This window comes from Neopsephotus bourkii, unplaced genomic scaffold (assembly GCF_033783945.1).
Source record: "Neopsephotus bourkii isolate Nb327-2 ecotype Australia unplaced genomic scaffold, CSIRO-AGI_Nbou_v1 NB_1655, whole genome shotgun sequence".
NCBI classification, from domain to species: Eukaryota; Metazoa; Chordata; class Aves; order Psittaciformes; family Psittacidae; genus Neopsephotus; species Neopsephotus bourkii.
This window is the reverse complement of record NW_026902129.1, coordinates 1,160,672-1,186,863: the sequence shown is the minus strand read 5'-3', so window position 1 is coordinate 1,186,863 and position 26,192 is coordinate 1,160,672. Positions and strand designations below refer to the sequence as shown.

The following is a 26,192-nucleotide window of genomic DNA, read 5'->3' as shown; positions in this document are numbered from 1 at the left end:
CACACATTCAGTGTGACTCACTTGCTTCCTAGAGCCCTTACTGCTCTTGCATTTGGATCTCCCACTCTTGACACATAACACGCAAGGCAAAGAGGCTGTTTAAGTTCTGCTTATGCTACAGAGGTTGTCCTGCCACAGGGCTGAGGTGTGTGTGCCCTCTGGGCAGGCCTCAAACAAGACTTAATAGGGGTAACCCTTGCTCAGAGCTGTCCTTTGCGGCACAGTCCTAATTCTGGTACCTGCTGTGCAAAAAAAAAAAAGTAGTTATTTGGTATAACGTGGCCCTCAGTGTCAGGTGTGTGACTTGTTACATGCCATATAATACAGAGAATTTTCTTCTTTTCTAGGAAAAACAACCAGAGATGTCTGAAACAGCTAGGCTCTATTTCAGAGCAAGAACTCAGATGTAATGCATGATACTTGCCAAAGGTTTATTTAATTGAAGAAGTGATGTGGTGCTCCCTGTAAACTCTTACTTAAGCCACAATCCTCTTCTTTCTTTTTTTGTTCTTCTTCTCCCTCAGATTGTTGCTGTTCATCCTCATTTTGTGCGCTCCCACTTCAAGCAGTTTGTAACAGGAGGGAAAAAGGTAAGCTGTCGTGAACTTTGGCTATCTTTAAACAGCTTTTAAAAATAGCTCAGGAAGTTGCGTATGTGATTTGTAACACCTAGAGGAAGTAATTCAGCTTTTTGCTTCTCTTTATACACTGTATTCCAAAACGTTCTTACTTAATTAAGACTAATTCCGGAGGGATGGGGTGTGGGGAAATGCACTTTTTAGGTTAAAAACATGTTGCAGCAAGTTGAGCTTTAGAGAAGAAATACTGCCTACATTGTCCAGACTTTCTCCATTCATTTTAATTTATTGAAGTGGGAGCAGAAGTTAGACCTTATACTGGTCTTTTCCAATGCAGGTTGGTGTTGGTGTTTGGGATTTTTCTTTTGCTTTACCTATGATTTCTTTTATTTTAAGTAAACAACCCCAAGTGTCTTCATCATTTCTAGTTCTTGGTGTGGGTTTTTCATTTGTTTGTATTTGAAGTAATTCAGGGCAGCTCTTGTTAGACTATAGCTCCCACTTTTTTATGTGTTTGCATCTGTCTGATTAATGTCTTCAACTTGAGGCAGTTGTTACTTTAAGTGTGTGTTAAGTTTCTTATCAGTGTAGGGTGCAAGTCTGATTTCCAGACTCCAGCTGTTCCCAGGTCCTAAAAGTATCTTGCATGCCATTGCATCTTTTCACTCAAAACATGAAAAATTTGATTTGGAACTGTTTCTTGAATTTTCCTGTTGCCTCCTCTTATGAATTAAGGATGAACAATCCTCACTTACAGATGCATCAAACTGAATGCCGTGGCTCTCCCTTACCAGTGTGTAAGATATATAGACTTCTAGTGCTGAATACAACTTCGTTTTCATTAACAGTTCAGTATGTTTCAAAGCATAGCAGTGTTTTTATTTTGCTTTTAAGTGGCATGTGTGCTTGACAGCTTTTTCTGGCTGGTCAGAGTTGGTGTTGTCCTTAGAATAATGCACAGTCAGTGTATGTCTTTGTCAGCCACCAGTTTGTGAAGCTTTTTAGTGCTGATAAAAGGGTATGGAAAGAGAGAAACAGGGAATTAATAGAACAGGGCTCCGTCAGGTGGTAAAAAAGCTTGCATTCACCTGATGCCGAACAGAAAAAAACATCAGGGAGTTAACACATTCTCTTTGGTTATCTTTGATTACTTGACAGGTTGTTTTATATTCTGTCCTCTGGGGAATAGTATACCCAGTCTTAATGCATTCGTGTTTTTGCTGAGGAACTTTCTTTTCAGGAAAACTTTAATTGACATCTTAACATTAGGTATTTAGCATTGAAATGAATGTCCCTTGACACTTGTAATTAGATTTTATTGATACATAAACCCAACAAATAAAAGCTCTTAGCCTTGTGGTACAAACCCTTCCCCTTTTTCTCCTTTCCTCCAGAAGGAGCATATGTGCTTTTATAAAGGCAACAGCAAAATGCTCTGTGGAAATTCAGAAAGTTAAATTTCACCTATTTACTGATCAAAGACTTATTTTTCCCTTTCTGAAAAGACAAAGGCCTTAAAAAAACATCCTTGCTTTGTATTTGCATCTCTCCTTAATTGTGAAGCCCAAGAGCTGTATGGGGCAGCAGGCAACAGGGAGTTTGTCAGCAAAAGCGAAGGCTGAAGTGTACCACCTCAGGCTGTGACCTCGCATCTCTCCCCGTGTCTGGAGGTTGTGTAGTTGGGTGAGCAACCTCAGGGAGGGGAATGGGACCTTCTGTGGCCCCTGAGGTCTTTGCAGTGACACAGCGACTTCATAGTTAATAGCAGGCAGTGATGGCAGGCATGCTGCCTGCTTCGCCACCTGCGCCAAGACAGGACAGCAGTAAGGATAGAGGTAAGGCTAGCCTCAGTTTGGTTGAAGCTTAAGAGAAGAATTTGGCTTAAAGCCTTCGTGCTATGCTCCTTGTCTGAGCTGCATTCAAAAACAGAGTGTGAAGTGTGTAAACTCCCCATCAAAGGGTTTTAGGGTCTGTCTTTGTTTTTTTGTTGTTCTGGGAGGTGGTGACAGTGCAAATTAGCATCTTAAATGTTAGAGATTGTGGGTTTTTTTAATTATTTGTAAAAATTATTTGAGCAAATAAAAGAACCAAGAAAGAAATGTGGTTGTTTCCACAAACGCCTGTGGTTGTATTACAAACATTGTCATCTCAGTACATGAGAAGATGTTCATAGAATCAAATAGAATGGTTTGGGCTGATAGGGACCACCCCCACCCCCCCCTCCCCCATCCTATCAGTACATGCCCTTGCAAAAATGTTCTTTATTTCTTTAATTTCATGCTGGTTTTGGTTTACAGTGAAACAAAATAAAGAAGCCAAAGTACACACACATGCACACGTGAAGCAAAAACTTGCCTCCTGACCTTAACGTTCTGGTTTGTGTCATCTCAAAAAAACCCCACTTTAAGATATGCTTAAATTTATTAATTTTATACCACAAATCTGTTTCAATAGGATCCTTAATGAATGAATGGGAGGGACCCCATGTCAATGGGGTGTCAATGACCACCTCCCCAGTTTTTTGAGAAACAGTTCTTCATACCAATATAAAATGTCTGAAAAATACACTTTTCAGTTTCATGACCCTCTGCAGAGCAGTTTGCACATGTTCAGGGTGTATAAGAGTCTTTAAAAAGATAATGTAGAGATAGAGGGGGGGAAAAAGGCTAAGTGATGTGCTTCAGGGATAGCGGTGCAGCTCCTCAGGTCTCAACACAGGTGGGTGTTTAGAAGTTGGGTGAATGGTTGTATGATGCTGAGATTTGCCACATCTTAGAAGCTCAGCCTGACCTAAAGCTGAGTTAAGAGCACTGCTCCCTGGGGTAGCTGTTTAAATCATTGCAGAGTGTTGGAAGCTTAACTCTACTGTGCATATGTTTACACGGCTGCTTAACTAGGTGTGTATTAGATTCTTCTAAGAACAGTTTTCCCCTAAATTGCATTATGAAATAATTAAACAATTTAGTTTGTTTACTAAACAAATTTTCAGCCTGGAGAAGACTCTGAGGAGACCTGAGAACAATCTTCCAATACCTAAAGGGAGCTGATAAGAAATCGGGAGAGGGACTTTTTATACAGGCATGTAGGGACAGGACAAGGGAGAGTGGTTTTAAACTGACGGAGGGGAGATTGAGATGAGTTCTTAGGCAGAAGCTCTTCCCTGTGAGGGTGCTGAGGTGCTGGCACAGGGTGCCCAGAGAAGCTATGGCTTCCCCATCCCTGGCAGTGTTTGAGGCCAGGTTGGACAGGGCTTGGAGGAACCTGCTCCAGTGGAAGGCGTCTCTGCCCATGGCAGGGGGTTGGAACTGGATGAGCTTTAAGGTCTCTTCCAACACAAACCATTCTGTGATAAAGCACTAGTTTTTAAAAGTAAAGAACTTTCATTAAGCTTGGTATAATGTCACTGACTTCTGTTTTGGGCTGGTTCTTTCACACAGTTTTTTTACTGAATGCATGTTAATCTGTGCCTAGAAACAAGGCAGGTACTGTGAAAATGTTGACACAATCACAGTGAGAAGCAAGAGGTATCATCCTAAATAGAGGTGCTTCCCTGTTCCTCTCCCCTTTATCTCTGCAATTAACTACAGCACCATTGATGAGATGACTTGACAGATGATGGTAGCCCTGAAATAATACCGTATATTGTCAGTAACAGGGCATTCCTGTCCAGAGTAGACAGCAGAACTTCAAAGCAAGGGAAGAAACAAATTCTATACTATTGAAGGCCGTAACCTTCTACTTTGTAAAAAAGGGTCTAATCTTAAAAAATAACAGGGTAAATCCTAACTAAATGAGGGTGCTAAAGCTGAAAACAAGGTGTTCTTCATTTAACTGTTAGAGTGCTGTTTTTTCCCAGCACATCAGGTAAGTGAATGTTATTGCAAAGTCCAAGTATCCATTATATCCACAGGGTTATAGACAGAACTAGCAAAGAGCTTCTCTGGGCACCCTGTGCCAGTGCCTCACCACCCTCACAGGGAAGAGCTTCTTCCTAATGTCTAGTCTCAGTCTCCCCTCTGTCAGTTTAAAGCCATTCCCCCTTGTCGTCTCAGTACATGCCAACATAGAAAGACGCCATATACAGAGCAAGGAGAGCAACTGCAAACAATGCATGAGCAGGAAGAGAAACAGCATTCTCAGGGTCTGCAGCTGCTCTTAGGAGTGGTGGAATCTGTGTGTTAAAGTCAAGTCTGCCAGGGAATGTCTCAGACATTTTCCTCTTTTTAATTGTCTGCTTTTTAGTGTCAGCAGATGCACTTTGCTTTGTGAGTAAGTAGATGACCTTTACCTCTGAACCCTATGATATGTTCTTCATAATAACTGGTTGGACTACTTTGACAAATTATTAAATTGTCAGGATGCTGTTTGCAGCACAGTCCATTTTTAGAAAGCAGATAGTCAGCTGTTTGGCATTACGTTGGGTAGAAGAGTACCAGACAAGAAAGGCAGATTGCTTTGTAAGCTATAAAATGTCAGTCAGTAAATACTCCAAGGTCTGGTTTAAGTGAAGAAAGAGTAAATACTGTGGCTTTTTTTTTTTTTCCCCATGCATTGGATAATTTACCATAAGCAGGGAAACAAACTGTAGCAGCAGGCAAGCCACAGTGATACAGGTCTGTGATTTGCTTGCTGCAATGTATAATGCCCAGATGTATCCCATATTACTAAACAGATGAGACTTTGATGTTTAGTGATGTGCTGTTTGTTTAATAAGCAGATTACTTGGCTTACATTTCTTCTTTATCATTACTTCGATGTGCATTTCTTCTTTATTGCAGAAAGCAAAGCATTCTCCTTGGCTCTGTTGCACACAAATTTGGGTTGTGTAAAGAGGGGGTGGATCATAGTCCTCATGTGTGCATGTGATCTATAGTTGTGTGTTTTCCAAATGTCTGTGTAGAAAGCTTTTCATAGCCTGAGGTGGCAAGCAAAGAGGATCTAACTAGGTGAAATGTGTGAGACCTCGTGTCTCTTCCTCCAAGGCTGCAGGACTTGCTTTCCAAGCTGTTAATTCTGTAGTTCTTTGTGAATAGGCAACAGCTGAAATCTAGCAGTTGAGTTATTAAAAGTACAGTTTGATAAAAATCCTATGGCATTTGTTTGTATTAAGCATCTCAAAATGTTTAGCTTCTCTATCCAGGAACTACAGCAGCAGCTCCTGTTTCATATCTCAGTTTCCACCACTTGCGTCCCACTGCTGGTGTTGTCTCCTGCTGCCTCCTTGCTTGATTTCCCTTGACTGCACATACTACCCTGGCCTCCATCCACCCCCAGCTTCTTAGCCAACAGTGCTTTGTGATGGTACTTTGAAAACTCATCTTCAGTTGAAAACTTGAGGCTTACGTTATTCTCTGTCTTGTTTGAGCTCATCCAGTCCATTGGTGTTCCAAACAGAAGTGATAATTTTTTATTGTTGCTGTATTTTTTCCTAGGGGTACACGATTAAACAGTAAGTCTTAGTGTAGCATTGCTGTTCTGTATTACTCCTGGATATCTGTTAATCTTGTCTGTGCCTGTAAATGTTGGTTTTATGCTGAAAACAATAAATACCTGTAGTGATCACTTGTAACCATGGCAGTAGCATTACAGAGCTTTTTGTGGTCTTGCCTGGCTGAGGGAAGAGGTTGGTGACTCAGGTGCCAAAAACCAGAACAGATGCCACAGGTAGGCACATCTTCATGCTAAGGCAAGCAAAAAACAGGACAAGGAAAATCATTTGCCTCTATGTTCAGAGAATTGAGAATTCCTGTACATAGTTGAAAGACTGGGATTACATGTAATTAGTGTTAATGCTAATTGCATGAGAGGCTCCATTAAATCCAAGCACTAGTCTAGTCGCTTTAGCGGATGCACTCTGAGAGTTTTGAGCTGTGTTTGGAGGAGGTTAATCTCCTGGTAGTGAAAGATAGAGACGTGCATTCCCAAATCCAAGAGAATTATATCCACTTGTTTTTAAAACCAAAAAGTGCCCTTCACTGTCCTCTTATCTTACACATTTCAGTGTGTCGTTTTCCTTAATGGTCTGATGCACAAGCATAAACATTTAAGAAGAGTGGCAAAATAATTAGTGTACCATCAGAAGATTGCAGTGTACTCTGAAGGAGTGCGAAGTCAAAGTTTGTTTTATTTTAGCTGTGTTACATTGTGGAACATGCAAGAGATGCTAGAAGTGTGTTTTAAGCACTGCTGTATTGTATCAAAGGACTAGAAAGATTTACCAGAGCAAATAATAAAGGGGGAAATATAAACTGTATTGCAGAGAATGAAAGGAAGTGATTTTTGTGGCTGCTGTTGAAATATAAGTACTGTGAATGCTGACTGCCAAAATATGGGATTTATGAGAAGTAAAGTCCTAAAATATTTTTTCCCCTACCAAAAAGAGACAGAGGTGGTAGGAGGAGCCCTTCCAGAAACTGTGGGTTTTTGTTATGTGTGGGCCTTCTCTTGAAGTTTTAAATGGTTTTCTGGTGCAATAAACATTTCAATGTGAAGACAGAAAGGAAGTCTAAGAAATAAATTAGGCTGCTTATTTTGAGAGAGATGGATAGCAGTTCCAAAACACGTAGCAAAGTTCTGGGTTCAGTAATTCAGTTTCCAGGTGTCATTGCTGTAAGAAATAAGAGGTAAATCACATTATGCATATCAATACAATGCAAATAATTGCATGGCAGATAAATTAGTAAAGCATAGTTTGAGTGTCCTTTGACTTCAGTGTTGGACCTATTACATTTGCATAGGAAATGAAATTCTGGGTGCTGCAGTGATCCAGATTCACTTCCCATCTTTATTACAGGCAGTATCAGGCTGTTGTCTTCTACTGCCTTGGTCTAAGAATTGAATTAAGCAGTTTCTCACTCAAGTAGAGTGAGAAGTGAGCAAGCATGGTGTCCACAAACCAGGAACAGGAACAGAATAGCTGCAGAGTGTCATTCTGAGCTCACTCCGGATCTTGTGTGCAGTAAGCAAACTTAAATCATGATTCAGTGACAAGAAGAAAAGATTGAAAGTTCAGTTAATATAATTGACATCAGCCAGTTTCAGCCTTTCATGTCATCTGCATCAGTTTTCTAAGTCTTGTGCAGTAAGTCCAGATGAAAATGCAGTGTATTTTACTGCTGTCCATTGGGTGCTAGTGAAAGAAGCATCCAAGTGGCAGAACTAGGAAAAAAATTAAAGTGTGGTGGATCAGCACAGCACTTTGTTTCTAATGACATCCTCAGTTTCTGAGTGGAGCTGGTTTGGGCTGAGGGCTTCTCAGCCTGTGTTTCCTGTCCACCTACCAGCCTGCTAGTGGAAATGCCTCTTGCCCTGCCTTACGTGCATAGATGTTAACCCAGCTTTCGGTCTCTTGCCTTGGTTGCTGTAAAAGATCTATTCAGTAGCCTTTTCATAGGTGGAAATGTGAGCTATGTGAGGGACAGAGTTATTTTGGGCAGGGTTTAAGTGGCTGGGTAGGCTTCAGTGTGAAGTTTGATGTTTGCAGTGTACTTTAGGCAAAACTTTCTGATGGATTACGATAGGTAGTGAGGCTTTTAAACTTTGGGGGAAAATACTTGTCTTCTGGTGCCATCTTGTGGCTTTGGGAGAGAGAGGCAGTCTATAATTGCTGTTAAAAATCTCGTGCTTTGTTGAAAGGTATTTAAACAGCTAGTGTCTTATCATTTGACACATTTATTCATATACAGCTGGTAGGAAACCATGTATAAAATAGGCATGTCTGGCTGGAACTTAGATGGGAAATATTAGCAACACAGGTACTTGACTATCTTTTATTGTGATAAAAGTCCTTGCAGGTTTTACATCTCTCTGTGGTCATTGCACACTCATGTGAGCTTAGGTTCAGGTTGTGCATGTGTCTGTAGATGGGTGTACTCATGAAAAGCAGTGGTACCTTAGAGCATGATCTGTAGGTGCTTCAATTTCTTACTTGGGTATCCTTGTGAGCACTGCAGTTAAAGTGATTCCATGGTATAATCCTACTAAATAATTTCCTGAAGCCATACAGGAACTGATAAAAGAGGTGGGCTTTTGAGCAAACTGTCTGCATGTAGCTGGTTTTTCCTTTGCTGCTGCAAAGCATTTCATAACATCTCCTATGCATTTAGATACTCTAAAATAACTTCCTTATTTGCAGAACCTGCAGAACCCAGGATTCCCAATCATACAAGTTTTGCAATCAGCAGCACTTGTGGTACAGTGCAGTTTGCATGTGTGGGACTAGCGCATGCCATCTCTGGAGCCCTGTGGAAGGCCATATATCTTTAAAATGGAAATAATTATACTTTCTGTTCTTCAGAGAAACTTGATGGAAGGTTTGCTTGTTAAAATTATCCCTGAAGTAGGTTGAATTCTGTAGTATACAGGATTCTCAATGGCTGTGTAGTATATGAAAATGTTTGACTGCATTTGCTTTTGCTTTGTGATAGGTGTGTATTTTTTATTCGCCTTGAATCCAGTAAGAGTAAGTGATAATGAAGCAAAAATTACCTGCCATGTTTGTGTACAGCGCTGTGTCACAGAAGTATTTCTTGTTGCACTTCCTGCTAGTTGCTGTTATATGAGAGAGGCTGGATGAATAGATGGAAACCTTCGGTTTTACATGAAGGGGAAGGAAATATAAGAAATGTAAAATGGAGAGGACACTTGATTGCTTGGGCCAATAATATGGTAAGTAGTTGTCACCTTGGTTAAATGAACAGAAATACCACTGTATTTCAATGTTTATTGCCAAAATACTCCATGGAAAAATGGTGCATTTCAAGAATAGAGTATAAAAAAGCATTATAAAAAAGATAGTTTTAGATCCCATTTCTCCATAGACATTTCTTCTGGTCTTTCCTGTGGGCTAGGCAGTGTCCTCCATGTGATTGCCACTTCTGAAGAAATTAGGAAAAGTAGCTCTGCACATCACTGTTGGGGATGGTCACTACTGTGCACTCTTGTAGAGTTTTGACCAGTGCAATTTATTGAAGTGAACTATCTGAGGAAGGACAATTTATTTCTTCTCTATAGAGATAACAGAACATCTCTACACCCTTCTAAAAAAACCTAAACCTATCTGGATTTTGTTATTTGTACTGAAGTGGCAGTGGGTAGGCCACTAGGAAAGGTGAGACTTAGGAAAAATAGGCCCTTTTTGCTCTTAAGTGTGATTCATATTTTAAAGGGAACCATTGCTTTGATGCTGAATGTTGCATTTCATCTATCGCTGTATATCTAATTGATGGGTCAAGGTCTGTATTTTAAAGCTCAGCTGTGAGAGATATATTTCTATTCTAAATTCCAAATTCTTACTTTAGGATGTGGTAAAGGTACTTCTGAAACACTTGCTTTGTTCCTTCCCTTGTTTTTCCCTCCTGAAGGGAAGCGTTTATTAAAATATTTCAAAGCCATTGTTCTTTTATTCCTTTCAAAGCCAGTTTGATATGAATTGTTAGAGGTGGATTTGTGTTTATTTGCTCCCCTTTAATAACTGCATTAGAATTGAAACTTCAGTGAGTGCTTGGTAGACATAACATTATCCTTTTTGAGGGTTTTGTTCTTTTCAGAGCTATACAATTAAAATATATATTCTAGGTGAATCTGCTGGGAGCGGATAGGACAGTTGAGGAGAGCTATCCCTAGAGATAACACAGAATACTAATAAAATGTTGAGAGCCATCTGTCAGAGACAGAAAGCCATGGTCAGGGCCTATCTTTCAATGAAAAATGAAATGACACTTGCCCTCCAAAAGATTAATATATTTGGTTATTGGCCTTTCCCTTCCCCCTTTACTTTTTTAAACATTCCCACATCCTCTAGGAAGGTTTTGTGTTCCATTTCTTTTCTTTCAAATCTTTTGTAGCCTTGCTGCTCGCTCTCTGTATGTGATGCCTAGTTTTTATTTTTTAATCCCTTTTTTTGTTTGTTTACTTTTTTGGCACGCTTTATGCTTTTTAGACATTGGGTATTAGGAGGTTATATAGGCAAGGTCTAATTCTGCTTGTCAGATGCTCAGCTGTTTGCTGCTGTCCCCCCTTCCTTGTCCATGGCCAAAAGTGTAAGTTTCACAAATGGAGACACCTGAGGTCCAAAGCTTTAGAGGCATTTGGCTGCATAACTCCTTTTTAACAGGTTTCAGGCTCCTTCATGATAGGAAGTTGATTCTGGAAGTCCTTTTGCTTCATGATGCAGATGGCATGTTTGCACCCATAGAGATTCCTATGTTATTGGTTTGAAAAGCTAGTCTATCTCATATAGGATTTGCTGCCTTGTAGGAAAGTAGGTTGTGATATGGGTCACTTTTATCTGAAAATCATCCTTGAAGACAAAGTGGCAAGATTATTAAAAGACAGCTTTATGAAAATGCAGTTCAAGCAAGACTGCAAAATCTTATCAGATGAGCTCAGCCAACACAAAGCATTAAGCTCCTTATGTTACCCAAAGACCTGGGCTTTGTGTGTTGCAGTGCTTTGTGCAAGTTTTACCTGAAACATTGGTGGCTGTTAACCAAAGAGATGCCAGTAGGAGCATGTTGCATGCTCAGAGTTATTCGGTGGCAAAGATCACTGGAAAAAGGAAAAACAGCCCACCCCCATGCCGCTTACTAGCCTCGTGACTTAAAAAAGTCATGGCTTAGACTGTGACCCTCATGTTTAGACTCTTTGACTCCGCAACAGTTGAATCTGTACAGCTGGGCACATAGAAATTCACAGTTGGGGGGAAACAGAAACAGGCACTAGAATCTTTTAAATCTGTTTTGTTACTAGGGAAATCTTAACATGGAATGGCATGCTGGACGCTGACCTTTAAAGGTCCCTTCCGTTCCCTTTTCTGTGATCATGAGAGTTGTTCTTTAAGCTCAATGAGCAAAAAAGAAATACCTGCTAAAAGACTTTGTTTTATTTTGGGGACTTTTGTTTTTAAATCACTAAGAACATGTCATTACTTAACATGAAATTAATCTCCATTTTGCTATTGCAGAGGCTATAGCTCACCTTGTCTAAATGGCATAGGAAAATCACATTAATGGCTCCTTTTACCCTCTCTCTCTCAAATGACTTTAATCTTCCTTTCTTTAAACTTTCTGTTCTGCTAGTTTAGGAGGTTCCCCAAGGAGGCAGCAAAAGAATCACAGGATACAAACCCAAGAATCATTTATATAAGCTTGTTTTTCTGTTTTAATGTAAGAGTAGAAGTGTATTTCTGGAGAAGTACAGATTGGCTTCATTTATCTTAATGAGTTGTTGCTTCGCATCTTTTCTTTTTCCAAGGTGGAAATTTCTGCTTCTTTTCAGGAGCTGTTATGGAAGAGCTGGGATTTTTTCATTTCTCCAGTTGTAGCACCAGCCCAGCAAGCTGACCTTGTTCATGACTGGAGTTGCTCATCTGCCACTCATTCATTTATTATATCTTTGCATTTGGCATACAGATTTAAGATATCTGACTTACTCTAATCACTTTGTTCTTCTGTCACCTCCTGGGTTAGATGGGTCTTTGTATCCACAGCTTTTTCTTTCGTGATTCTCAGCCCTACCCTGAAGTTTATGCCGTAAACTGCTATGATTGCTTTAATAATATAGGATGTCATATAGAAGTTTGTCATGCTGAATGAAGTTCTCTTGTATTTAAACTTTCAGGGTGTGAAGATACTTGACATGATCTCCAAGCAAAGAATTACCAACGTGCCTCGAGATGACATAAGCCTTCGCCCAGATATGTATCCCTGCAGCCTTTGCTGGAAGGATAACTTAACGCTGATTATTGGCTGGGGAAATTCAGTAAAGGTGCAATTACCTGTCTTTGTAATAAATGCTTGCCGTTATCACAGAGAAACAGAGGATTATTTCTGAAAAGCAAAGACAATCGAAAAAAATAGAATTTGGTTTGACTACAGTGTGCAGAGCTCCTGCTGCCATAGAAATGTCATTGGACTGACCCTCATGAGGAGAAGGAGTGATAGACACCCAGCGGTCAGACAGATCTCTGTGTGTGAGCAGGCAGTGAATGTAATCCTTAGGGACACTTCTCTGTGCCTTGGAGAGATTGCCTCTTTTGCAAGCTTTTAGTGGGCTGTTGAATTAATTTCTTTTGATTAGCATTAAGGAAGAGCAACTTCCCACAAGGTGTTTTTGGAGGGGGTTGTTCTGGGGGCTGCGGAGGTTGTGACTGCTAAAACAGCCACATGATTTGGGTCAGCCATGCTACAAAAAGGGGTAGGGGGCCAGGCTGCTTGGGGTTTTGTTCTGCTTTCAGCAGAGAACTGGCATTACCAGCTTGCGCATTGCAGACTGACTGTTATTTGTTCTACCAGCTCCTGACATGAGTTTGTTAGAAACCTGTTAGCTGTTTTCTAATAACAGCCTCCTACATCACTGCACAGTGGGAAATTAAAAGTGCTCAGTAGGAGCAGATGGAAAGGGAGGGCGAAGGGAGGTAGGTGAAGTGTAAAAAGCTCTTGGAGCATTCAACTTAAGAGTTTTACAAATGAGGTTTGCCTTAAGTTTGGCATCTGTCTGCCTTGTATTGTGTGTGCTTCGCAATGTTTGGGGATTGGCATTTCTTTGTATGTACACACTCTCCTCCTGTTACTGGGAGTTGCAATAGCATATTGTTACTGCTGTTGTAAGGTAATGGGACACAAGGTGTGAGATGATAGCAAAGCCAAAATCAAATATATGCTACTATGAAGAAATTACAGTGGGCTGTTGTTTTCAGATTTCTCTGATGTGGTCCATCAGAGTGGACCAACAGAGGCCAGCTGTGGATTGTAGCTACAACCTTCGTGTCTGATTTTCTTCTTCAGTGATGCATTGTCACTGTTGTACAGCTGGTGCTTTTCAAAATACAGAGATGTCTGAGAATTCACAGCAACTCTTTATTGAGGCAAAGCTAGTATCATTTTAGGAATTAGAGTTTGTTCATCGTAATGATCCAAATCTCTATTTCCTAGATTTGCTCAGTGAAAGAACGGCATGCCAGTGAAATGCGTGACCTTCCAAACCGCTATGTGGAAATAGGTACGACTGCATCAGTGTGCTCTTTTTCAAAATTATATAATCTTTAAAGGTCTGTTCTCACATTCTAGCCTGAAAAGCTGTTACAGTTCAGAGGCAACATGCATTTGTAACATAAACGGCTCCTCATTTTTAGTTGATGAGGTTGTCATAATGTCCTCCTGCATTGTGAGGTTTTTGTGTTATTTATCTGTGGAGTCTTAAATTCCGTGATCACCGAAAGCCAGAGATCCTTGTGTGAACAGTGGATGTCTTAACTTACCCTTCACACAGACTCCTGCAGAGAACTTTGTTTTCATCTTGGTTGAATAATGATCAGTGTAGTAGTAAGGAGAAAATAGATGCTACTTTATTTGATTATGTGTTGTTTGACTACACTGCTTATAATGGTTTTTTTTTCTCTTTTTTTTTAACATCTCTGCTATAGTGCTAGAAAATTGGTTTGAATTTCTTCTCGTCTTTTATGCTTCTGCATTTTATGTTCTCCTTCGCTTTCTTATTTCTGTAGCTTGGGTAACATGAATAAACTTATTGCTAATTAATGGAAAAGGTCTTGACAAAATGTGGAATTAAAGCACAAAATGGAATTTAAAGGAAATTTGGAGGGGAAGAGGGACACAACTGAAAGGAAATACCTATGAAGAGGTAGTGCTAGGAAGATGAACAGGTCCTCTGAGACTCTGCAGACCAGAGCAGACAACAGTTTGTAAACGTTGGTCCTTCCTTGTCTTGGCCCTAATGACATGAGATTGTAGACAATGACTGTTCAGGCAAGATCCTGACTCATGTCAGGTTAGTCTGGTGTATGCCATAGCTGTATACTCTGATTTCAGCAAAGAACTGTCTTAAAATAGCTTCCAAAAATCATCTGGGGGACTTGCTGAATTGTGTAGGAGCTCAGGATAGTGAGAGATGATGGCACGCCTGACAGTTAACTGAGACCTGAAAGCTGCTTGCTGTTTAGGATTTCATAGTCCCAACAGTATACATAGCTGTGGAATTCTATGATATTTGAGGTATTTTTAGAGGTTCAGTCTTGAGTTTTAGCCTCAGATCTTTTCTGTGCTTTTAAGTAGCTTTCAGGAAATAATTAAATGGAGATGTTTAGTGGTAAGAGAACAGAGGCAACTTCTGCTTCAGCTGTAATGTCTCTACATGGAGGGAGCTAGTCTTGTGTGACTGTCTATTGGAACTTCATTTAAATAAAAAGTAAAAAGCTCCCCTCAGATATTCAGGTGTGGACCTGAAGGTCAGAGATTTTTGTGGAAGTAACTGTCATCTTACAACTTTTAGCCTAAATTCTTCTGTGTGTTCTTGACGACTGGTGTTTTATCTCACTTAAGCTGTTAACCACGTGCTTCAGGTTTTTCTTTCTGGTTTCAGGTCAAAGCACTGAAACAGCTCTGCCAAATGCACTCGTTGGAACGTAGGTATTAGGTTGGGAGGGAAGAGAGATGCACGTTATTTGTTCAAGTCTCAAGATAGATTTCAGTAGGTTTTGATGCAGTCACATAGAAGGTCTCCTTGAGAGCTGTGTGTCATGCCATAGCATCTATTTCAAACTTATTTCAACTTTTCAAAGGCATAGCTGGAAAGTTGGGTATTATTAATGGGCAGGCCAGCAACCAGTGTAGTTTTTTGTGAGACCATTAATATCTTAAGGGGATGCATAAGCTGAAACACTTTCTTAATGTAAAGAATTTACACAAGGCAAGAATAGCCTTCAGTGGCAGAATGCCTGAATATCAGTCAGGTGTTTTGACTCATAACATCTTGGCAACATACTGATGAAAAATGGGACCTATAATATAACTTGTGTCATGTTTTGGGGTGTTTTTCCTCCCTGCTTGTACAATTTTGCACTTGGCCTGAAAACCAGAAGTGGAATAGGAGACTTAATAGCCTTTTGTCTGCTCACCACAGTAATACATATGAAGTCTAGGATAATACAATGTTTTCTCGTGTCTTAACAGTATCAGATTTATGCTCTTCTAGAGCCATTCTGCAGGCCTGAAAGTGCCACAGTAGTATCATAGTAAACTGTGATGGCATAAATGTTTCCTCAGTGGCTTGCAGCTGGGTGAATAAGGAAACAGACTATTTCCTGCATTGCAAGTCAGGTTTGTAGGATCCTGTGTAACAAGGTCCTCCTGATCTTCTGATTGTCTTGACACATAGCTATACTTAGTCTTAGAAAGGAAATAAATACAGTGTCTCCTGTGATGCTTAATCTGACGGCCCGTAATGTGGGAAAGTAGCACCACTGCTAGCAGTTTGATTTTAAAGAAGATAATGCTGTGATTGCCTATAAGTGAAATCAGATGAATTATACAGGTTTCATGCATGGGGATCCATGTGACATTGCTAATTTTATTTGCATCCTTCAGTATATTGATGGTGTTTTTCTTCAGTGATCTTTTCTGTTGTCTCTGGTTATATGTTACAGTTCGTTGGCTCTGTGGATCTTCATTCAGTGTCGAAGATAAACTACAGTGAAATGTTTCTATTTAGGTTTAAATGTACGTTAGCTGAGCAGATCCTATCAGTTTAGCTCTGTCAGCTACTGCTGTGAAGTTAGTGTATTGATTAGAAAGTATTGGTATTGAATTACAGGCTTAAGATGGACTAAATGCCGTTGTGATCCTTCTTAAAGAGTGCTTGACCTCTGTGCTCGCTCATGATGCGTGTACAAAAGCTGTAATGCTGGACAGCTTCTGGTCGGAACTAGGAACCCTTTCTCAACTGGAGCCCATGAGAAAGCTGGTTGTTCAAGAGCTAATTAGCACTTTGCAGTTAATACGATGCCTTTTCAAAGTGAAAGGGGGCATCTCATCTTCAATGTACTTGTCGGATAGCTTGGGATTTTATATACTTCTGTGGAGAAGTGCTTTATTTCTGCCTCAGTTACTCACGTTGTTAATGATAGGAGAAAACAGATTAATACTGGAAGTTGATTAAAAACTTCAGGTCAATTAGAGACTTCCTATTCCATTTATTTTAGCCCAAATTTTATCTGAGGAAGCTCAGCTAAATTCCAGATACCAACCAGCCAGCAATGCCTCATGAGCACTTGGCTTCCCTCTGCATACCCCAGGTTCCCCATGAAACAGAACTCTGGCTTAAAAATGACATGATTTGTGGATGTGCTTGTAACAGAACATCTGTATGTTTTGTGAGGGGATTGTTGTATAACTGCATGGCAGGTTACCACCAAGCACTGAGATTTGCACATTTATATCTGAAAAGAAACCATGGGTTTTGCAAAACCATTTGGTTTTGCTTTTCCAGTGAGATACTGTGATCTACCTTACCAGCATCTTTATACAGAGTTTAAAGCTTAATTAATGAAAGTGATGAGCAGGAAATTAACTCTGACTGAATGCCATCAACTTTGTATGCTGCAAACATTCCATTGGAGCAAGCCCATTACACTTTGAGAAGCAAATTGCCAACAAAAGAAAAAAAAAACCCAACCTCTTTATAGAGCTGATTCCACTTAGACTTGTGCTCATCTTGGTTTGCCACAGGCCAAACCAATCATTTATAAATATCTTGATTAAAATTAGTGCAGACTGTCAGACTGCCGATATTTTCCCTATTGGTTAATGAAGGTTTCTGAGTTCACTGTGTAGTGGAAGAAAGAGTTTTTCAGAAAATCAACTTTGAAGCTTTGGAACTTAAGCTCCTGACTTCCCAGTTGTCATCAAGGTTTCCACGGGATTTCCTTAAAGGCTGTGTTTGTCTGTAACTAGAGTTGCACAGGCAATTGCCGTGTTTCTAAAGATGATGTTTATTGCTATGTGAGATGGAATAGGGGTAAGATGATTTCAGCACCGTGGTAGCACTTCTGTTACAACCAGGCAGCACATAAACCAGCAAATTCTAACACTGCTTACAGTAGAAAAAGCATTTCTGTAATTGAATTGAAAGTGTAGACCCCACCAGATGGATGGTTACTGGCATGGTGAGCTGGTGGTTGCTTTTAAACCTAGGTGGGGGTTTTTTTTTGTTCAGTGATTATACTCAATTAATAATATCATTTTCATTGCCCTACTTTGCTTTAATGAAAAAGCACATGCTTTGTTGTGTGGCATTCAGAGTTATATATAGAATGATTGATTAATGGTTGCTAAATTTTCTCTGAAGCTTTTCTGAACCTTCAGCGCTTGAACAAAAATAAATTTGAATATGACTTTTCCACCTATTTTGATAACAAATAAATAGCAGAGAGTTTGAATTCCAAGTTTGGAAGCATCAGTTTTTGTTAATCATTGGTGTATTGGACCCACTGTTGATTTTAGTCTTACCCTGCTGCTCCTCCTACTGAAAACCAAGGAAGAAGACAAATCCATTAAAATGCCATTGCAATATGTACATAGTTAGGTAAATAGTTGCTTGCTTTCACATGAGTTAGTAGAGGTAGCAAATTTACAGGAAGTTCTGAGGATACTCAAGGGCAAATAAAGGACCATCATATAGATTGCTTCACTGCTCTTCCCCAGAAGTTCCTTTTGAGTCACAGTTGGTATTTCTTTAAGTGGGCACATCCACCAGTTTATTTGGTGAAGCAACATAAACTTCTTTCAGTTTCAGTCCACAGCATGTTTCTACCTTTAAATTCCAGGGGAATTTGTTTTATAGAGTTTGGGTCAATAGCATAGCATATATTGGTTTATTTCTGTGCTGTGGTATGTTTAATACATTTTGTTTGATGAACAACAACAAAATATTCTCAGGTTTCTTTTTGCTTCCTGGTTATTTCTTTGGCAGCTGCAGAGTAGATCCGCTGTCAGTGTATCTTCCATCTTCTCTCATGACAAGCATAAACATGTATGACACATGGCCGTACCTCAGTCATTCCCATTTACTTCAATACTACGTTTGTTTTAATTGTTTGGACCCTTTTCAAATTAACAGCATTTCTGCAGTGCCTTTATGTTGGATTTCTTTCCCCCCTCTTGATCACAACAAAGTGTCCAGAGAGCAAGTCAAATTAACCTGTTAGTATTCTGTGCAGTTATAGCTTCTATCATATTTTTCTTAGTAAGACTTTTTTGATTAGCTGCATCAAAGGTTTTTATCAGGTCAAGCAGCACTGTCTATGCCAGCCATTCTTTGTTCAAGGCTGTAGCAGCAGAGCTAGGGCATTGTGTTTCAACAAGTTCTCTCAAGGAGCATGAGCTGAGAGAAAGCTGAAAGTGAAACCAAGGAAACCAAACTCTATTTAAAAACAAAACTTGAAGTGATGATTTCTGTTTGTTTCGGTCTGGCAGAACAGTACCACTGCTTGATTCCAAATGCACCGTTAGGTGGATGTTACATACATTTTCACTGGCAGAGGAACCAAAGTTCAAGTGAAAGTCAAAGAAACACCCATGGCTTTTCAAAACTGTCCCCATAATCTTTATAAATGTGTCAGTCACTGTGCTGTTTTCCACTCCAAATTCAAGCCACAATATTTTATATACCTTTGAGAGCTTTCTCTTGTCACTTTTAAAAGCTGAAATGAAAGTTTATTTGCTTGTTCTTCTAGCCAGCATCGTGGATCTGACTGGTTTTTCCGTGTTTTTTCTCCTGCCTTCCATATTCTTTTCAAATGCCAAATACTAAGTTGTAAGCAAGCAATAATATATATTATGTAGATGTTTGACATGGTTTGTTTAAAATCATCGCTCAGCGCAACATGTGACACAGTTGAACTAATCTCATCGGTCTTGCAGGCTAGAACAAAATAATTATGTGCAGGATTGCAAATGTGAACCCTTTCTCTCCTAGAATAGGTTAAGTGCTCTACCCTTGCACCATGCTTTGGTCCCCCAGCGATGTCAAAGTGTCAGTAGTCATTAAGAGAAAACCAGTATTTGCTTATTCATTGAGACACAGGTGGCGAATCTGTACTTTACTTGGCGGTATTATTTGTTCTCCTTTAGCAGGAGGATACTTATTTCTTCTGTTCCTCCTTATTACCTTGGTTAAAGAAAATCAGCTTTGGTTTTAGCATCATAATGTTGCATTTTCTGTTTCCTTTGCTAAAATAATTAGTAACTATTTTAGTAAACAGTAGATATTAGTAGTAGAGCATGCTAACCAGTAAGTAAGGAAACTTCTTTTTTCTTCCTTATGCTTAGATTCTCCTAAAACCACGTTTTGGGAGAAAATGATGATGCATCTGATATTTTTGTAAAAGATTATAGGTGGAAGCTATTCTAACATAAGCACTTAGCTGATTCCTGGTTTGGGCCCCATGAGAAAAGAGCCCAGAAGAAAGGCTGCACTGTAAATCCAGCAGAATAAAACCAAATAGCTGTTTCTGTGGCAGGGGTTTGCTTTAATGAGGTTTTTTGTAAATCCAGTTCAGCTCTCTTTTTCATTCTCTTTCTCAAAATAGTTGCCATGTATTTAGGCTCAATTTCAAGACCAGTTTTAGGAAATTACATTTGAAGTTTTATGCACAAGAGAAGGCACTGTTTAACCATGTGCTTTCCTTAGAATGAGGGTATCTGTAAATCTCCCTGTGATGTTTAGAGTGATGATAAATAAATAATGATCTCTGTGTTTTCATATATCATACCAATAGATGCCGCAGATGTGATTCTCATATGGCCAGATGAGCTCGCTGCAAATATGCAAACCAATGAAGTTGTTATATTTATTGCCTATTTTATGAGTTTGGGTTTGGTTTTGTTTCCTTTTTTTTCAATGTGATTACTGAAAATCAGGCTGACCATTTGTTTCACATGTTTCATCTGTAGCATGTCCTGGAGCACAGGCATATTTTTCTTGCAAGCTTTAGTGAAATTTAGTCTGTTAAGTATAACTTTTCATCTTGCTGATCCAACTGTGAAGTCTGTAGGTTTGTTATATGTACTGAGGCTTCATTTCTCCGAAGTACTACTGCATGCTGTTGATTGCCACTGAACATAAGTTGTGTGTTTTTTCTGAGGGAGCAGTTCGTACTCATTCATTTGTGTGACAGTCTGTTGGCTTTCCTGTGTTTCAGTTTTCCAGTTTGACACAGAATTCTATATCAGTGGACTCGCCCCTCTCTGTGACCAGCTCGTTGTCCTCTCATACGTAAAGGAGATCTCCGACAAAACGGTACTTGTTTTTATGGTAGTTTCTGCACAGCACTAAGCTGTGAGTTGGGCCTGAAACCAGTCACACAGATCTGATTATCTGTGAAAAGAATTGTTATGTGCTGATAGTGAACAGTGCTCGAAACTTCTCTGACCTATGAAATAGTCACTGGAGGTCATGTTGAAGGCTAATGTACTTACCTTTCAGAAGACCTGTCTGGGTTCCTCTGTTTCTTGCAGAAGGCAGAGAAGATTTCCTCTAGATAGTCCTTGTTTGATTCCCACCCCACCTTCTCTCTCCTTTTCTCTCTTTCTTTCTGTTGTTTCTGCACCAAAGGAGATGTAGAATCTCTTTCTACGTATCCCACAGGAGGGGCTTTCTGACACTTGCATCTTAGAAGTGAGAGTCATGAAGCTGGACCTGGCAGGGGTAGCTGTTGGACTTGACGATCTTTAAGGTCTTTTCCAACCTAATTGATTCTATCATTCTGTGATCAACTCAAGCAGTAACAGTCACTGTGGCTGGGAGGGATGCATGACTGCAAGCAAGTGGCATCATGGTCTCTCTTGCTTCCAAGACCTTTAGTTGTGCTTACTCCACTATGTGTGTAGATAGATAGAAATTAGAATTCATGTCAGCCGTTCTGACTGCACACGGGTGAGCACTGTGTCTGTCTCCACATTTATTTCATATTGCCAAATAAAAGGCAAGGCAGTGGAGGAAATCCTTGAAGTTGCAGTGTGAGAATGGCAGATGCTCTTGATCATCTCTTTGATAGTATGTCTGCGTTGGGCAACCATCACCATAGTAACCTTAAGTAACTGGGTGCACAAGTTGCTAGGCAATGAAATGCTGTAGGTTCAAACAAATGCTCAAGCCTGTGGAAATCAATAGGGTTTGCTTCTAGCTCTGCTGTAGGATGTCATAGTATTATTTCTGTATTTATATTAAGGAGAAAAATAATGTCACAGCAGTGTTTCCCCAGAGAGCCAGTATAGTGGCCCTCGAGTGTGGGGAGAGTCAGTGAAAGAAAAGGAGGCAAACAAATGGGTAAGGGAGGGGGAGGAAAAAGTGCATTGAAATACAAGGAGAAGCAAGGAAATTGGGAAGCTGCTGTTAATGAAGTAGCAGCATGGGAAGGAAACTAGCCTAAAGAAGGTAGTGGCTGATAAAGGTTGAAGTCACTCTGACTGCTTCAAGAAAGAAAGATGAAAAGAGAATTTCAGGTGATACAATGGTAATAAAACACAGGACAAAGATTCTTTTTTTTTCACGTATTTGTTTTTGTTAGCAGAATGCTGGACTCCTCAGTCCTCTGCAAGGAAACAGCTACTCTCCTCCCTGACACCGTGTCTGTGCTCTGATGTGGTGGGAACCCCTCTGTTAGTGTCTTGGCTCTGTGAAGCCTGAGCTTGCAGCAGAAGTGCTGCTTGCTACAAATGCTGTTGGGTTGTGAGGAGCACTGCTCTGCCTATGCTTGATTTCACAGCTTTCAAATGACAGCTTCCTGCTTGTTACAGATTGGAAAAGAATTGAACTCCTGGCTTACTTTGATATTTTTCTTTCTTTTTTTTCTTCCTTCCCCTCCTTTCCCCCCACTTGCACTAGAACAGTTGAACTGAGAAAAGACCCAAGTGGTGCTGCTGATGAGTGGGTAGGCTAGAGCTGTGTAAATCCACTTTGTATGTCTCCTTGCTCTTCCATTCTGTATTCGAATTCCCATTCAGAGGTATGAAATAAGGGCTTGTTTTGTACCTTGACTTAATTAAAACTCCATCTCATTGAAGACAACAATTTTCCTTGAATAGAAAATAAAAGTGCATGTTATCATCTTACCATAAGCCTCCTGAAAATTCAGCAGCATAGCAGTTGTTTTGGGTTATTCTCACATTACTTTTTCCTTACTGCTTCTGGACACTTAACAGTGCAAAATTAAACATGAGCTAAAAGAGCCCAAGTTCCTCTTGGTACCAAGTATCATTGATTTTTAGAGCTCTGTCCTTCAGGGCCTGAGCCCAGCTAAGATTTTGTCTTAAATTGTACTGTTGCTTGTTGAATGCAGTGGTTGATGGTCATCTGTGATAGCCCTGAAAACTTCTATGACCAAGAGCAGAAAAACAGTGAGCAACCTCAGGGGAAAGGTTAGACCTGTGTCCTGTCTAAGCCTCCTTCTCCTTGCCTCTGTTCAAGGGAGGCAAGCCAACATTAGGAATAAGTTCTCTTTGTGTTGCAGACATGATTACAGCTGCTCTGTTGAGCAGAACTTTGCAACTTGTATGATTCACAGCTGAGTACCCAGTGCAATGTAATGGACCTTGGGGAATGTTTTGAGCTGTTGAATTTCAGCCTTGTTTGTAGGTGACCATCAGTTGGCATTGCTAAGGTAAATCATGTAGATGCAACTAAGATGTTGGCATTTTTCTAGGAAGTGGAGTGTTGTGCAAGGCCCAGACTGGATATTGTACAACCCCTACCAGAGTCCTGTGAAGAGATCTCTTCTGATGCACTAACAGTACGAGGATTTCAGGAAAATGAATGTAGAGATTATCATTTAGGTAGGTGCTCTTAATAATGTTTTGTTTTATTTTCATAACTTGGTTAAAAAAGACTTGATCTGGGAGGACTGAGCCTCCTTTTTCATTTTTATGTCATTTCCTTGAATAACTGTCTAAAACTGCTTACAGTGCAGAAGTGTCAAGTGGAAATCCACTAAAAACAGTTACATGAAAGAAAACAAATGTGTATGTTTAAAATCATGATTTGTAAAACTGTCTATTGTGTCAAACATACTATAGAAGGCAGAAATAAAGATCTCATGTAATGTCCAGTATTGTGGGAAGCAGCATCTTAATAGAGATGTATTGAACATGTGACCCATATGAATTCTTGTGTCTCTTTGAACACAAAGGGCTTCAGGAGTAGTGAAATGAGTGGTACAGCATATGGAAAAGCTGCAGACAAAGAGGGAATAAATGTCATTTCAAATGTAAGATGCACCTGGATAAACTTAAAAGGGGCACACTGATATTTAGCTTCCCTGTACTGACAAAGATGTTGGCATATAATAGACCCCAGAATGGTAAAACGTAGGGAGAAGAAAGGATGTTTTCAATAGGAGATTGGCAAGTTCAGCCTAAAAGACAGGTTTCATAACCTAACAGGCAGGGAGATTAAGGCAGAGTCTTTTAAATAAGATAGGGTGGTTTTCTGATACATGTGTTGTAGTTTAGAAAGATGCATGGCAAAGCTGATTCAGGATTCGTTGGTGAAGATTATATAGCCTGTGTTATACAGGAACTTTCCTTCTGGCTTTTAAAAACCATGAATCTGATGTTTAAATATCTCTGGTGGCATGCTTCGAATCATAGGCTTGGCAGGCCCCTTTGTGTATATCAGTGCCCTTAAGCCACAAGAAAACAGTGTATGTCCTGATCTCCAAACATCTCAGCTGCTATCAGTAGAACTGGATTTTTTTTTATACCCATCCCTAAGCAGAACTTTGATGTCCACAGTTGTACTTTTACGCTTAATGAATATTCTAGCTAATCCGACGAGTCTGAATATTTGGATGGCTTTAAAACAGGCATCATTTCATGAATTGTCAGTTCAGTAGTGTATTTGTATGTATATAGAGTTACAGATAAAGGGTAGAGGATGGTTTTGTTTTCTGTACCTACAAATGGTTGATGGTGTTTTTTCATGGCTTCTATGGAAATAGTAACTGTTCTAAACAGTCATCTTCGGTGTTTGATTTTACCTTTAAGTACATTTTTATTTTGAGTTTTCTCAAAAATAAAGGCTTATGGTATAAGCAAATGCATTATACATATAACCTTAACTTATAGCATTGCAAATGCGTTGCTGTAATGATGTGCTGTGTCCCCAGGGGTTATGGCATCTATCATTTATGCTTTTGATGGCCTTGACCTTGATGGGTAGGATAAGTTTATTGCAGGCTATGTAATGTAATAGTCCTCTAAAAGTATAATAATGTGTTCTAAACCATCATAAAGTTTACACATAGTGGATGAATCAGAATTTGCAATAAGCTGTAGTGAATTTTTTTTTTAAGATATTTTGCCATTTAAACCAGTTTTAATTTATTGGGGAATACAGCTTCCCAACAGGCATGTTTTGCAGGAGCAGCTTTGCTCTCTTCCGTGCATCTCCTCTTTTAAAATTCCCCTCAAGGGTGTACTAAAAAGCAGGGGTTTACTTAAGGAAAATACTACTACTACTAATAATAATAATAATAAAAATCAAACTATGTATGCATTTGCAGAGTATTCGGAAGGGGAATCACTCTTTTATATCATCAGCCCAAGAGATGTGGTTGTGGCTAAAGAGCGGGACCAAGATGACCACATCGACTGGCTTCTTGAAAAGAAGAAATACGAAGTAATCTTTACAACATTCTTTCCTTCAGGGTTTAATGGTTTGGAAATTGGAGTGGGATGAAGAACTTTGCTAGGTTATTTGGATTGGATAGTTTGTTCCTACAGTCATTGACTAAATGCTTGTAAAAGGTGGGATTTGACTCTCCATCTCTCTGGAGAGTTAGTCTTCCTACTGAAACAGCTCATCTGAATTGCACCCAAGTGAGGTAGCTGAATTACATGCTGTGAATACTGCTCTTGGCATCAGATGTGAAATGTATTAGCTGTTACTGAAAATTATTAAAGCTGGGTTTGGCTTTAAAGCAGCAGAGCAGTTAACTAATGAGCTATGTGGGCTTTTTTCTAGATCTATCCCAAATAAAGAGAGAAGGGAAATGGACTTGGTGGACAATATTAGGTTTTCCCCATTCTATATTGCTTCTACTATAGAACAAAAAGGTTGTGTGCTCTGCTCCATGTTACTTACCTTCGGTATTGAAGCTCTTACAACTAAAATAATATGGGCTCAAACTGTTGGTATTGGTGCTGAAAGTAGTGTTACAAGAAAGCAGAGTCAATACTAAAAAACAAGGGTGTACAGCTCCCTTGGAAAAAGCAGCTCAGTATTTAATCTGTGTGTTTAAGCATGTATATCTAAACATCTAAACCAATAATAAATTCTTACAGATGATATCAACATGCACCCAATGTTCTGGCCTCTGATTTCCTGCAGTTAATGACTTAGAGCGCCTGTTATGGTGCATAAAGTAACTTGCAAATTCTTATTTCCATGGCATTTGTTGGGCACCCAGTGTAAGAAAAAGAAAATATACATGGAAAAGCCATTCAGCACGTGTTCCTTTTGTTAATGCAAACATTATATTCTTCATGCATATTTGTTTAAATCCATGTGGATGCTTTTGCATCTCAATAGCAAACTCGGATGATGAGTGCAGTTTTGCAGTTTATGTAAATCACAGCATTTGGTCCCTGAAGACTCCAGTAATTTCCAGCTGACAGCTGTGTGTGTGCCTTTATGAAAGCCAGTCAAGGTAGTAGATAGCTTGTGTGTTAGCATGTATGTTAAAAGCTTTCATTCTGTTTGTCAAAGTGCCAGCTTTGTTTCTGTACATTTGAAAGAAGTAGAAGAATGGCACACTTAAAC

The 26,192-nt window shown here is 39.6% G+C and overlaps 1 protein-coding gene across 3 annotated transcripts in view; it reads left to right on the top strand.

Annotated features, from left to right (window-relative positions):
* VPS41 (VPS41 subunit of HOPS complex) overlaps positions 1 to 26,192 on the top strand; it is a 137,724-nt gene that overhangs the window by 81,102 nt on the left and 30,430 nt on the right. For all 3 annotated transcript variants that reach the window (XM_061374872.1, XM_061374870.1, XM_061374871.1), the window contains 7 exons: positions 525 to 590; positions 9,126 to 9,245; positions 12,198 to 12,344; positions 13,511 to 13,577; positions 20,575 to 20,672; positions 23,077 to 23,206; positions 24,934 to 25,049. In XM_061374872.1, coding sequence (XP_061230856.1) covers positions 525 to 590; positions 9,126 to 9,245; positions 12,198 to 12,344; positions 13,511 to 13,577; positions 20,575 to 20,672; positions 23,077 to 23,206; positions 24,934 to 25,049 — 744 coding nt within the window. The remainder of the gene's footprint in view (positions 1 to 524; positions 591 to 9,125; positions 9,246 to 12,197; positions 12,345 to 13,510; positions 13,578 to 20,574; positions 20,673 to 23,076; positions 23,207 to 24,933; positions 25,050 to 26,192) is intronic.